The sequence below is a fragment of the Ananas comosus genome, linkage group 13 (genome assembly GCF_001540865.1).
Source record: "Ananas comosus cultivar F153 linkage group 13, ASM154086v1, whole genome shotgun sequence".
In the NCBI taxonomy this organism is placed as follows: domain Eukaryota; kingdom Viridiplantae; phylum Streptophyta; class Magnoliopsida; order Poales; family Bromeliaceae; genus Ananas; species Ananas comosus.
In genome coordinates, this window is record NC_033633.1 from 4,366,657 (window position 1) to 4,382,301 (window position 15,645).

Genomic DNA, 15,645 nt, shown 5'->3' on the forward strand with positions numbered 1-15,645 from the left:
GCTTGGTTGGTTTTTCGGTGTGGATTAATAGTTCGATCATAGTTCAATTCAGGAAATTGTAAAACGGAAAAAAATTGGTTCAGTCCATTATTTTATTAAAAATCGATTGAACCGGCCAAATAGTCTTCCCTAGTTATAGGGTGCACATCTTACATCCACTCTCTAAGGGTTTAAAAACCCCAATTAGGTTTTTATATTAATAAAAAGGGATAATTGCCTATATCCCTCAAAACTTCGAAAATATTTAATTTATTCTTTTTTTTGTTTCTAATATACCCCTCGTATATATGTTCCTCCATTATTCAAAAATACTCTCGCAGTTACCACCTGTTAAGTTATCTCGGGTTAAACGTAAGTTAAATGTCTATCAGAGTTTAAAAAAAATCAAAATATTTATTTTGCCCTTAACTTAAGGGCAAAACAAGAAAAGTTGCCCTTAACTTAAGGGCAAAATAAGAAAAGTTAGTGATAGTAAAACGGTATATTTGAAAAAATAAAAAATCAAAATACTTTTTTATGCTCCTAATTTAGGGACAAATAAGAAAAAATTGTGATGATAGAAAGGCATATCTGAAAGAGCAAAATAGTAATTTTACAGAGATAACGGCTATTGTTAATAATTGACTGATAGAATCTAACTCCAGGGATATATTTGAAATAACTTGGACTGTAAAAATGGTATTTCTAATATTAGTCTTCTAAGAGGCATAAATTAAAATTTTTAAAATTTTTCAGAAGTATATAACCAATTGCCCCTCAAAAAAAAAAATTGATAAGACTAGCACAAAAATATTAGCCTTTGAATGAGTCATGTATAAAATATACAACATGCTCCTAGGATAACATGTGGCATTGCTCAAGCTAAAAGAGATTTTTAAACCCTTAATAAATGGATGGATGTAAATTGTAATATTTTTCATTAGTAACTACTACTCACATAGTCAGATAGCACTTGCCTAGAAGCATTGCATCGTACAGCGGGAACGAATGGGCCCTTAGTCCATCCAATACTCTTTTAATTCAAGCCAATAGTGTGATATCTCAAGTACCCAATCAAACACAAGCCCAAGTGTGCTCTCACTCTTCTCTGCCTCAACACCCTGTTTGGTATTGTTCTTAAAATCCATTTTAACCACAGATAAGGTACACAAAAGACATGCAATTCTGTAAGTTCTTCTCATCTAACAGTTGCTTCAGCAGACTCTTATCGAGTCTTGTTGGAATATTACATTGTCCCAAGAAGTGCAAACAAAAGTTACAAAACTGCAATGCTTTTTGTCCCAAGAAGTTTTATAAAACTAAACACTCACAGCCTTAATTAACAGACCCTTTGTTCCTCTCTCTTTGTAACCTGAACAGGCAAACCCCCTTTCATTCTTAGTGTTAGCGAGAGCACATGTTCAGGAGTGCTCTTTGTTTTCACAACACTAACAAGCTGAAACCTTTCAAACACGCAAGCCACAATGGACTTCATCTGTATATAAGCCATCTCCTTCCCCAAGCACATTCTCGGCCCCGCATGAAACACTGGGTAACGGAACGGGCTCTCCGGCCGGAAAACGCCGTTTTCCAACCACCTCTCCGGCTTGTACTCTTCGCAATCCTTGCCCCATATGTTCTCCAATCTCCCCATAGCATAAGCACTGTATGTCACAAACCATCCTTTCCCCACGAACGTTCCATCCGGCATTGTATCGTCCTCTTCGCATGATTGCGTATCCATAGGCACAGGAGGGTATAATCTCATCGATTCTGATATCGCGGCGTGCAAGTAGTGCATCTCGCGTAGCTCGTCAAAGCTGAAAGTCTTGCTCGAATTTGGATTTCTGGTTCTGATTGATTTAATCTCTTCAACTATCTTCATTTCTACATCGGGTCTCGTAGATACGATCCAGAAGAACCATGTCAGTGCCGACGACGTCGTCTCGCGGCCTGCAAGGAGGAAGCTTATCACGATATCGCGGAGGAACTCTTCTGAGTGGTCATCGCACGATGCGAATCGGGACAGGAGATCGCTCTTCTGATCCAAAGGCCTCTCCCTTCGCGACCGAATGATGTCCGAAGCGTAGTTGTGGACGATCGAGATGGCCTCTTTTATCCGCCGCTCCGATCCGACATTGAGAAGCTTCTTGATCCTCCATGTCACCTTCAGTGCGTCCATGAACCGCCATCCGACGAGGAACTGCGCTTCGCCGAAGGCCCGCATGAAGTCGGAGTTCGCGCCGGCAAAGCCGTCTTCACGAAGGCAGGCGGGGTCGGCATCGAACGCCACCTTGCAGACGTTGTCGAACGCAAAGCGTTCGAGAACGTCTTGCAGCTCGACGACCTCATCTCTTTCTTCCGCTCTCTTCAGCAGCGGGAGCAGTCTGTACTGTATCTCAAACTGCACGGCATCCACCACGAAGTTGCGGAGCGTCTTCGTATTGAATTCGTGGCTCGCCAGCTTTCTCTGCCGCTTCCAATGCTCCCCGTCTGAGTTGAAGATTCCGCGGCCGAGAAAATCTTCGAGCAAGGCGCACGTGCGCTGACCCTTGGGGTAGTTTCTGAAGTTGATTTTTAGCATGTGCTCGACATTCGCAGGGTCGGCAGTGATGATGCCGCTGACCTGCCCGAGGCTGCGGAAGCCCATCGTGCGCGTCGGACTTGCGAGGAGAATTTCAGTCGTCCATTCGAGGAAGCGGCGGCGGTTCTTGATGAACTGCGGGAGGTAGCCGAGAAGTGGGTAGGGTTTTAGGCCGTAGATGGTGGGTTTTCTTGATTGATCTTGACGGAAGACGAAGAGGTAGAGGAAGAAGGGAAGAAGGAAGAGGAGAACTAGCGGCGGGAGAGTGGAGAGCTCATATCTTCTTTCTCACTGAGTTCAGTAAACAAACAGTTGGTCGGCAAGGAAGGAATACTTGGTGTATATATAAATACTAAACAAAACATTGCTGGGATAATGTATTTCATGGGCTTTTTTTCTTTTCTTTTCTTTTTTTTGGCGAGCTTGGAACGGCCCTCTTTCTGTCTTTTCTCTCTGCGAGTGTTGTGGAATTAGCAACTTTAGATAATAATTGTATTTTTAAAATTTAGTTTTTTTTAATCTAGATTAGGATGCGTTTCATTAATTGCAAATTTGTTGGATTGTCGTTGTGTGGTGAAATACAAGTTTACATTGTATTCTTTTTTTTTTTTTCTTTTTAATAAATCGCACAAATAATTATCATATATTTTACTTGGCAAAAAAAAAAAAAAAAAAAAAAAAAAAGGAAAGAAGAGCTTTACTAGCCACATATCCTGTATAATGTGTTTGATCTACATCCTCTCATCCAAGAGGGGAGTTCGTACTATACGACAACTGAAGCATTCCTACGCATTGAATGCACACAAGGTGTAAAATTTATATATACAAGAATGAAATGTACAAATAATGTTTATATATATAGTTTTCTTTTTTATTACTTTGCGTCCCTCAATTGCTTTTTGTCTTGTAGTGCAAATTGGCAATGAGTGTGTAGGTGCTGCAATAAACAATAGGATAATGGTTCCGGAGATGGGTTACATGAGTTGGACATATGCTTGGGTTCCCAAGGGCCAAGGATATTGCTTGCTGCGCAAGGAGGTTATGATTTTTTTTTTTTTTTTTTTTTGAGAATTGATAGCATGTTATCTGCTTTATCCATTGAAAATATGAATTAGGCTACAGAGATGAGACAACCGGGGCCTCACGGTGAAAAAAAAAAAAAAACACTCGTAATTATAAAAGATTTTTTCAAGAATCAATCATTTGCTTGAGCCTACGCACTACCTGAGCCGGGTCTAACTGTATGTTGCGGAAGATAAGGTCGTTTCTGGCCTTCCAAATAATCCACTAGCATGCAGCCAATTCCGCTAGCCCGTTCCTCCTACTTTGAGCACCATACCGTCCCTTCCACCTATCCCAGACAATATGAACATCATCACCTAGATCCTCCAGCTGGACGTCCTCGAATCCCATGACCATGGTAAATTTGATGAGGACGCATTGGGTGAAAAGATGGTCCACCGACTCGTCAAAAACCCCACACAGCGCACAAACCGTACAACCAATCCATCCTTTCTTACTAAGAGTGTCAACCGTGGGTGTTCTTTTCTTTAGAACAAGCCAACAGAACACTTTAATCTTAAGTGGAATTCGAAGTCTCCAAATCTGATAACCCCGTCCATCTCTCGTGTCTCCGTCATTCAGCATCCGATAGGCCGATTGGACAGAGAAAATACCGTTGCTGTCCCATCTCCAGCCCACCCCTATCCTCCCTATTCCCAATATAAAAACTAGAAACCCTCACTTTGAGCGCCGAAAGGGTGGACCGCAGGCTCGGAGGAGCTGAAAGCTCAACGCCCAGGATCCTATCCCAATTCCAATCTTCGCATCCAAAGCAGTCCCTAACCAAAACTGGTTTGCAATCGTGCTGCGCATATACCTCTGGGAAGGACGCTTGAAGTGTGGTATCCCCACACCATCTGTCCAGCCAAAAGTCAACCGATCTCCCATTGCCCAGATTATAGTTAGTCCCCCATTTGAAAGTATCTTTGGTGGTTAAAACTCCTTTCCAATGTGATGGAGGCTTGAATCCTCTCCCATTCCACAACGGCTTTCTTCTGCGGTAAAATAAGGCTCGGATAATTTTAACCCATGGCAGGTGAGGTACAGTACGAAATCTCCACCACCATTTGAGTAGGAGCGCCTTGTTCATGATAGCTACATCTAGGATGCCTAGTCCACCTGCCTTTTTACTCAGACAAACGTTCTTCCATGCAATCAGGCACCCTTTGCCAGGGTAGTTGCTTTAACCGCTCCAGAAAAAATCTCTGCGTAATACTTCGATACACTTGATCACCCAACTAGGTGCCTTGAACACAAACAGAAAGTAGAGTGGTTGGTGAGCACCGCATTGACCAGAATGAGTCTACCCCCTCTCGAGAGAAGTTTGGCCTGCCATCCATCGATTTTGTGCTGCAATTTCTGAATAACCCCTCGCCACACCTCTTTCGTGGGCGGTTTAGCTGAGAGGGGGAACCCCAAGTAAGTGGTAGGGAGGTACCAACTTTGCAGTCAAGCACATGCGCGAGTCTCTCCGCTTTGCCCTCGGTCCGTCCTAGGTAATAGAGCTCGGACTTTTCTCTGTTGATTTTCAATCCAGACGCCTACTCAAATAAGTTCCACATCAGTCGCAGATTTCTCATATACCGAATTCTAGCCATGGAGAAAAAGAAAATATCGTCCGCAAACTGTGTAACTGCTGTTATACTCTCAATTGAAGGACCAAAACCCTTGAAATGGTTGTTTGCTGTGGCTTTGTCAGTTAGTCTAGCGAGGCACTCCGCCACCAATAGAAAAAGAAATGGTGAAAGAGGATCCCCTTGTCGTACACCCCTCTTAGTTTTGATCCAGTTAGTCGCCTCCCCGTTGACCAAAACTGCTACTTTAGCGTTGCATACACATTGCTCGATCCATCCACACCATTGCTCCTCGAACCCCCACCATCGGAGAATACTGAAGAGGAAGGGCCAATATATCCTATCGTAAGCCTTTTCGAAATCCACTTTAATGCCGACCCCCTCCGTAACCTCCTTACTACCCCATCCAATTAATTCGGAGACGGTGACATACGTGTCGGTAATGTTTCTCCCTTTCAAGATTGCGAATTGGGAGGGAGAGATAAGCTCGTTCATACCAGCTGCAAGCCGATTTGCCAGGACCTTCGAGATGATCTTTTGGATACCATTAATGAGACTGATAAGTCAAAACTCATTTGCTCTTTCCGCCCCTTCTTTCTTGGGAATTAAGCAAATAAAGGAGTAGTCTAGAGGAGTAGTTGAAGTCCTGCCCTCGTACAGCTCCTGGAACACGTTGAGAAGGTCTCCCTTTAGAGTGTCCCAAAAAGTTTGGTAAAATCTTAACGGGAAGCCGTCAGGTCCCGGTGCTTTATCGCTACCCAGTTGAAAGACCGCTGCTTTTATTTCATCGACACTGAACTTCTTCGTTAAACGCCTGGCCATGGGGGCCGAAACCCGTCTTGAGGTAAATAGATCGCTCCAATCGCCGAAGGAGTGCGGGGCTGAGGCATCAGCCGTAAAAAGATTTTTAAAATATTGGAAAAAGTATTTCTTCTTATCATCCTCTGATTGATAAACACGCCCATTATCAGTACGTCGCCAATACCATTGGCCCGTCTTCTCCCATTAGCAATACTATGAAAGTATTTCGTGTTGTTATCCCCCTCGCGTAGCCAGTGCTGATTAGCCCTTGCTCTCCACAAGGCGGCTTCATCGTTAAGAACACCTCGCAGTTTTACTTTTATCTCCTCTCTTCTCGCGACGCATTCCTCTGTCAGCATTCCGTGTTCCTCTGCTATGTCAATCTGGTGGATTTCCTCCATTAAAAAATTTTTAAGTTCTCGAATACTGTAGAACTCATTGTTGCACCATTCTTTAATCCTTTGTCAACAGTGTCTCAATTTCGCTGCAAACGTAAGCACCACTGAGCTTTTCGTCGCTCCCTCCGCCCACCATCCGGGCACTTTGGTTCAAAATCCGTCGTGATTGAGCCAGGCCTCCTCGAATCGAAAGATTTTCTTTCTTCCCTTATTGCCTCGCTCAACCGTTAGCAGTATAGGACAATGGTCCGACGTGACACGGGGTAGCGCAACAACCTTGGACAATGGGAGGTCCTGATCCCACTCTGTTGAAATAAGGAATTTACGTTAGGAATTTATTTTTTTTAAGGTTTCAGTTGCCTTTCCGTGACGACCCTGAAGTTTTCTTTTGTTTCTTTTTATTTGATTAATAAATCCTGATTGAATTGTGGTGCTACATCCTTTAATCATGTGATGATCCACATTCTATTGGGTTCTATTTAAGATTGCAGGTAAATTATATTTGTATATAATAAGAAAATATAATAAAAAAAAATGTCGCTTACTTTTGCAAGTAGTAACACGGCATGCAAATTGTATAGTTAGAATATAATTTTTGTAGTCCAAAAAATAAGAAAATATATCTCTGTATACTTGTCCTAATCCTCCATCTTTAGCCCAACAATATTGTGAATCTTCTATCACCAGAAGATCCTTTAGACTTGATTGATATCAGTTCTATTTTTGGTTTGAGCAGCTAAGTGTTTATTTTAATAGAGTATTTAAGGGAGAAACTAACAATTTTTTTGCTGTAGTAAACGGAGCTGTGCGTAGACGGGAAACATGATTTGAAATAAAGACTTACTGCCTAAGGAGAGGTTCAGAAATTAATTTTTAATTTCACTAGTAGAAGAGCCTACAGAAGTTTTAATTCCAATAGTGTTGGGATGCCATCAATAGGGGTGTCAATGGGTACAAATACCCAATATTTTAATCCGAACCCGAACCCGAACGGAGCGAATTTATCCGATGCTAAGTGTATATGGTTTCGGATATGGATATCAAAAATTAAAACCCGACGGATATGAATACGGATATGAATTTTGACTGTACCCGACCCGAATCCAAATTTATTTCACATTACATATAATATGTATATAAAAATTTGATATTATATTTGAATTTATATTTTAAAAATTTAAATTTAACATAATATATTTTGAAATATTGAAAAGAGAAATAATTGTTTCTGGTTTAGATTTTCGGGTTCGGGTTTCGGATTTTTGGTCGGGTTGTGGTTTGGATATGGATTTTTAAAATCCGTCGGGTTCGGATTTGGATTTGGGTTTGGGGTTTGGAGTCGGGTTCGGATTCGAATTTTTAAAAATCCGTCCCGAATCCGACCCGTTGACATCCTAGCCGTCAAAAGACTTTTAAATTGAAACAAATATTTAATACTCGGATTAGGATAAATCACAAAGCTCACCAAACTCGCTCAATAAAAACTTATTAAATAGCTCTTCATCCAAGTTGCACTCGAATTGAAGCACAATTTTGTTGGGAAGCCCCTAATTCTCGCTTTATGGAGCTTCTCTAAATTTGCAAGGCCAATTTGCATAAAAAATCTACTAGTTTTACGCTTTTGCAAAAGTTGACCATCTTTTTCGATTTTGTAAATTCGGACCGGATTTTCAACAAACTGACTAAAATACCCTTGTACCTTTTTCTCTCCCCTTTTTTTTTTTTCTCTCGTTCTTTTTTTCTTTTTCTTCCCAGAGAGCGGCGGAGGCGGAGGCGGAGGCGGCCCNCTTACCCTTGCCCGCACACCCCCTGCCTTCCTCGCCTCTGACACCGCAGAGGCCGCTCTGCAACTTTTTTTTTCCCCTCTCCGACCCTCCTCCACCGCCTCCTACGACGACGCCTATCTCGCCCTTTCCCTCTCTCGCTTCCTTCCCCTCCACTGCCGCCTCCAAAGACGACGCCTCTCCACCGACATCGGCGCAACGGAGATCGTTGGGTGCCGCAACCTCGGAGCGGGGGGCCTTTAGCTACATCGTCGCCGGCACCATAGCCGTTAGCGTAGAGGCGTGATAAAAAAAAAATTATAGAAGAAGTAAGAAGAAAAAAATAAAGACAAAACTATATAAGAATCAAGAAGATGATGAAGTTGCACTGTTAAAATAAGATTACATTGTTTTAAAACAAATTTGCACTATTTTAATAAAAATTGCACTATTTGATATATAAATTACACTATTTTGGAATGAATTTTACACTCTTGAGGCTAATGTTGCACTATTCAGGAGAATTTTGCACCATTTCTTTTCCTTTTCTTTTTTTCTTTCTTTTCTTCTTCTTCTTCTTCCGCTGCTGCCTCCCGCCCGCCCGGCCAACCCTTTCCCTCTCCCGTGGCCGTTGGCGGAGAGGGCCTCGAGGTTGGCGGGGTGATCCAGGCGGCGTTGGCGTCGGCGTCGTGGTCGAGGAGGTGGAGGAGGGAGAGGCAGTTGGCGGCGAGGGAGAGGAGGGCCCTGGAGCGGGGAGGCGCTCTCGTCGCCGGCGACTTCCGGGGCAGTTGGCGGCCCTAGAGCCTGTCGGCGAGTACTTCGTCGCCGTCGCCATGGACGGCGAAGCTGCCCTCGTCACTGGCGACCTCCGTGGCGAGGCCTATAGGAGAGCGGCAGCGCGATCGGCCCCACGCGGGACGTGCGAAGCGGGGTGCGATCGTACGTGACTCGACGCTGGAGGAGACCTCGAGCCAGGTGGGCGGAAGGCAGCAGTGAAAGAAGAAGAAGAGAAAGAGAAAAAGAAAAAGAAAAGAAATGATACAAATTTTTTCTAAATAGTGCAACGTTAGTCTAAAGAGTGTAAAATTCATTCTAAAATAGTGTAATTTTTATATCAAATAGTGTAATTTTTATTAAAACAGTACAAATTTATTTTAAAATAATGTAATCTTATTTTGACAGTGCAATTTCATCTTCTTCTTCTTTCTTATATAATTTTTTGTCTTTATTTTTTTTCTTTCTTTTTCTACAATTTTTTTTTGTCACACCTCTCCTCCAACAGCCACGGTGCCGGCGACGCCGCCGCTAAAGACCCCCCGCTCCAAGGCTGCAGTGCCGCAGCACCTCCGCGGCCCCGATGTCGGCGGAGAGGCGTCGTCGTCGGAGGCGGCGGAGGAGAGGAAGGAGGAGGGAGAGGGAAAGGGCGAGAAGAGCGAGAGAGGGTGCGATAGGTGTCGTCATTGGAGGCGGTGGTGGAGGGTCGGAGAGGGGGAAAAAAAAAGTCGCAGCGCGGCATCGGCGGGGTCAGAGGCAAGGAAGGCAGCGGGTGCGCGGGCGAGGGTAAGGATGCGCGAGACAAAAACGAAGCGGGCCGCGTCCGCCTTCGCCTCTGTCTCCGCCGCTCTCTGGGAAGAGAAAGAAAAAAGAATGAGAGAAAAAAAAAAGAGGAGAGAGAAAAAAAATATAAAGGTATTTTGGTCAGTTTGCTAAAAATTCGACCCGAATCTGCAAAATTGAAAAAGGTGGCCTATTTTTACAAAAGCGCAAAACTAATGGATTTTTTATGCAAATTGGCCAATTTGCAATATAATTGTGTATTGAGATTCAGTCTGAAAATTTCTAAATTAAAATAAAACTTTAACACTGGAATATAAAATTAATTACAAGATTTATGGACTTTCTCAACAAAAACTGGATAAGAAGATCATCAATAATGTCGTGCTACTTTTAATTCTTTATATGAGGCCTTTTTGATAGGTATATATATAGAAGCCTGTCATGGTGGATGTGCTGTTCCACTACTATTGGTTCTGGTTCTACTTATCATCAGTCATCATCAGTTATTTTGCCGCTCATCTTTTGCCTCTGGGCGAATTTTATGTCCTGATTAATAATTAGTATTTCTTTTAATTTATTTAATAAATATATAATATTTGGTAGATAAATAGTGTGATTAAATATTTATAGTGAATACTATATTAGATCTTCAAGTCATTTTTTGTTTAAATGAGATAAATCATTGCACAGATAAAATATACTGTTCCACCAATTCATGGGCATTAAGACATTTCAATGAGACCAACCGTCCCTAAAACAAGTGGCAAAGGACATGATGGTTGGTACCCGAAATCCATGTTCGAATCCTAATTGATTCACATTTCCAGCTAAGTTTATTTCTAAATGAAATAAACGAAACGGGTAGCATGCTACCTTTCTCTCTCGAAAAAAAAAAAAAAAAAGACATTTCAATGAGCAAAAATCACAATCCTAGATTCCAATTACACAAAAATCTTGACACCAAATAAATTGTTTGATATCTTATTTCCACATTCAAACATAACCTAGCTTACAGTAGTTAGTTGCTGAATAAAGAGAATAATGTAGGGATTGAGGTTGGTATCTCCACTTGTGCATGCACGCCTAAAGAGTACACGATTAGAGATTTGTGTTTTTATTTATATACTTTTCTTACATTTGGATTTTGAGACTTTTTGTTATATTTGTATCAGTGCAATCTGTAGATTTGAATTAAATGAAAAAAAACATTAGCATCAAGATATGGACTTATATTAAATTAGAGGAAGTTCAAGAAAATCAAGAGCTTAATAATGGAATTCAAACTAGGATTTCGTGCTTTTATTTCATTTGAAATAACCAAATTTTCAAAAGTTATTAGAAAATAATATTTGTATTATTTTATATTCAATAGGTTTCTGGAGTAAGAGGCCTACAAGCATCTTCAAAAAAAAAAAAAAAAATGCAATTTGAATTTCTGTAAGAATTTTTCTTATAGTTAGTTCCATTAAAGTTTCAAGCCTATATCAGATTTTAGTCTATAAATGTTCATGAATTTTGTATTGTATTCAGATTGACATTAATTTGTCATGCCCTGGGCTCACATAGGAAGCCCTTGGGCGCATGAATGGATCCGCTGTGTGTGCGAGGATGCACTCTGCATGCATGAGGCGTACAAAATAAAATTTGTAGCAAACAAAAGTTTTAGAAGTCTATAACTAAAACAAATCTAGCTAGTCTAGTTGGTGGTCTTTCTCTTTCACTCTCGAATTTGGGTAGAAGTCACTATGATATACTATGTGATACCCTTACCTTGATCAGACACCGGCACTAAGGGTTCTGAAAAGTAAATCACAAGAGGGCGTGGGAACTACTAACAGTAGTCCCCCAAGTGGGTAAAGTCGACGACAATGACGACCTATCAACTAGATCTGCTAGAGGCAATAATAGTAAACACATTGAGAGAATAATAGAGCATAACACTTAGCTAGAAAGAAATATACTATCATGCCTCTAAACTAACAAATGGAAGCAATGCATCATATATCATGCATCAACTATCATATTAGATGAATATATGAAGTATATATATAACGTAATCGTACTAACCGACTCATAGGTCGAGTCAAGCCTGCGCCCGCCTTATCTTCGGTACCACATTGACTTATGGTTCGCTAACATGCAGTCTATCGAGCGTATTTATAACAACTGCAAGCCTTTGGAGAGGCACTTGAGGGGCGTGACTCCACCGAGTATTATAATATCTCTGTCAAGTTTACTATGGCTCATGTAGGCTATAGTCAATCAAATGATCAAAAAGATCACTCTATACATTGTTTTCATGCACAATCACATACATTTCACTGTCCAATACCTGTCCAGTACCGTCGTACTATCCTGCGGCATCTGTCACATGTCTCACAGCATATACAATGCAAATATCACAATATAGGCACAAATCCTCTAACAATGGAAAACATGAAGCATGAGCATAAATCATTAAGTAGAATATCATCCCTCCAATAGCACTTATTCTTTTTTTTTTTTCTTTTTTTTTTTTTTTTCTGATACCACTTGTTATTTTTTTTTATTTTTTTTTATAATATTTTTGGTGGATTCTTATCGCTATGATTTTTCTTTCGTTTCGACCGCTTTTTTTTTTTCGTATAAGACCTTCTGTGTAATTTTTTTCTTATCCTCCTTCATCTTTCTAAATTAATTTTTTTGATGATAACAAAGACGGAGAAGAAAAGGTTATCTCAATATTATTTTAAATGTTTCTNAATAAGCATTAAAAGAATCCTTCAATTAAAGTGAAAGAAACATTTAAAATAATATTGAGATAACCTTTTCTTATCCTCCTTCATCTTTCTAAATTAATTTTTTTGATGATAACAAAGACGGAGAAGAAAAGGTTATCTCAATATTATTTTAAATGTTTCTTTCACTTTAATTGAAGGATTCTTTTAATGCTTATTTTGAGGGGAAGTTTATCTATTTTTTATTACCTTTTCAAATTATTTGTCATCATCAAAAATGGGGAGATTGTTAGATTTTTTCCAATAATAATTTTGATGATAACAAACAAATTTTGGATTTAATTTGTTGTTTTAGCAATTTCAGGCTGTAGTTGAATTTAAAGTGGCTCAAACCGAATCGGAATTGACTAAGTTTTTTACAACAGTGAACTACTATTTTGAATTTAACAGATTTGGACTTAATTTTTAATAAATGGATCAAAATCAATAATTTTTAATCGTTGATGTATGCTGTTTGCAAGTTTAACGGTGTAAAAGTATTCAAATCGGATAAAAATTTGATAGAAAATTCTTTATACTATCTACAACAAGGTCAATATCTCTGATAAAAAATTTTAGTGTTATATCATCACTTTTTATGAGATTTTTATTTTCAACTGTTAATTTTGAACCCTTTCGATCGCTAGGTAAATGATATCGAAAAATCGCAAAATTTATTTTCTAAATACTTCAAATATGCTAGATCAAGTCTAACGGAGTCGATCGTCGATTCGAAAGCTCTATCATCGAAAACGGTTTGGGAGTACTGAGGCCTCGTGCTCCTAATAGCACACAAGACCTACTCATAAATTATATATACATATGTTGTGGTTTTTAATGGAGATGGAGAGAGGATGGAATTGTCGCGAATACGCGACCAAATTAGGTGAAACAAAATCGTGATTTGCATGGTTTGGCAGTGTCGGAAGCGCTGGCGCAGTCTATTTGCAAATCTGACAGACAGATCTCATGTAATCGCGCGATTACCGAGAAAGGGTCGAAATAAAAAAATCAGAGATTTTGCGAAACCCTCTATATTTTATGTACCAAATCGCACATGGAAGTGCATACGCGTGTTTTACATGCGTTGTGGAGGGCCGGACTGAAATTTTACTTATTTGAGAGAGCTTTTTGTAATTATACCATTTGTTTATATAGGTGATATCTAGGGTTTTCTTCATTTGAAACCTTAACCTTAGCCTTATATCCCTCAGCTCGAGCCCCAGCCGCCTCCTCTCTCACCCTTCCGTGCGCTGCGCACTCCCCGACCGCCGCCACTGCCACCAACATTTTCCCTTCCACCATCACCTTCTCAACCCCTCCTCTCATTCTCTGCCGAGGACATGTTAGGAAGCAACCTCCACTTCTGAGGCTCCCCACCAGCAACACCCCGGACCTCCGGCGAGCCTCCCCCGCTGGCTACAACCGCCCTCGAGCCCCGCCGCCTTGGCTGTTGCAAGCTTGCTGCAATCCTTGGCAGGTGCGACTGCACCGAGCTACACCGCCTCCACTGACGCCATCAGCCACCTTCTCTCCTCCCTCTCGGTCCCTAAGGAGTCCCACGACCCTCCCCCGATGACCTCAACTATTGCCATGGCCGGAGAAGGGAGTTGTACCCTAGTCCTAACTCGTGCGGGCTTGGGTTGTCCCCACGCCACCGTCGCCGCCTCCCGCCGTTGGCTATCGCGAGCGCCGACCTTCTCCCATCGGCCGCAACCTCTTGCCATCTGCGCACCCGCCGCCAATCTGCCGCCGACCGGGCTTGGCCCACTTTGGCCTAGCAAGCCCGATTAGGGCTTTTTGGGTTATTTTCACTATTCCGGCGACCCGGGCTAATCCGACACCTCCGGAGGTGAGCACGATGACCCTTGGACTATGCTGTTCACAGTGCTCACCTGTTTTGTTGTAAACGAAGCCTGGATCATCGATTACGGCCTTGTCGCTCCCGTTGCGCACTCCCTATAGAACTTTGGCTTGCTGCCGCGCACTCCATAGTGGGTGGCAGTGCTCCGGACAGCAAGCATGGCCTTCACCTTGATGAGATCTGTCAACGCATGCCTCGGCTGACCTCCAAAGTGCTCGGATCGAGGTAACAGCTTCAATCTTCTCAAAATTGCATATATTATAGTGATTATTGAGATTGTTAGGGGCTTTTGTGCAATTGTTGCACTACGTACTACTGTAGACAATATGTATTCACTGCTTGCGACCTCTGGACTGATTGTCCAAGGTCTGGAATTTTCTGCGAAAGCCGAATTACAATTTCAAAGCGTCTTTCTGGCGAAACTCATCGGCGGAATGCAGTTTCGGTTCAGATTCCATCCGACACAATTGGAATGCCTAGGGTTTAAGCTATGTTGGCTGGCCACCTGCGTCATCTCAAGTGTCAGGAGATGACGAGTGAGCGGCGGGGGGTTCTGGTGTAGAATTTGACACTTTCGGGAATCCGGATCGGAATGATTATCCAACGATAATCGTTTCGATGTGAGATCTTATGTTAGCTACCGGGACACCTAAATCGGTGTGTCTCAAGTCAACGGGTGACTCATGGCATGAGTCTGTGTGTTTCAAGACACTTCGTGGTCCCGACAGCGTCCCAGTGTGATTCCGGGACTTTTGGCGAGTTAAGGGGATCGGTCTTGGGAAACCGATTCCATGGTAAATTTTGGGGGATTATGAGTGTTGTGTTTGAGTTAGTAGGATTAAGACATTTACTTTGTGGACACTTTGTAGGTCTGGTTGATTGTCTTGCACATATTAGGGGTAGACACGACAGAGATACATGTGGGTACTTCGATCGGAAGTCGATCTACTGGTGCATGCTCGATGATGTTCCTTTTACTTTCTCTTTCTATATTTCTTGTATTACTTGTAATTGTTGAGCCTGACACCATACAACCATTTTGCATGTTGCTCTACTTAGTTATTTTTATATTCGCTTGTTATGATCTAGAAGTAGAGCGGTTGTTTACTATATTCGTGGATTTGTGACATCCGTGTGACCTAGTTGGTCGGTTCTATGACCCTCGTTGTTCCTATTCGATCAGTATACCCTAAGGGGTTTGATTGTTGGCTACTTGTCGACGGCTACTGATCATATTTGTATCGATCGCTATTACTCGTACGCATTTTATGTACACCAGCGGTTTAGCCACTACAACGATAATCTTT

At 41.7% G+C, this 15,645-nt stretch overlaps 1 protein-coding gene across 1 annotated transcript; it reads right to left on the reverse strand.

The window, feature by feature from the left end:
• On the reverse strand, positions 1,089-3,006 carry LOC109719131 (cytochrome P450 94A1-like). The gene has a single exon (XM_020245662.1). The coding sequence runs from the start codon at positions 2,627-2,629 to the stop codon at positions 1,319-1,321; it is 1,311 nt and encodes a 436-aa protein (XP_020101251.1). The 5' UTR covers positions 2,630-3,006; the 3' UTR covers positions 1,089-1,318.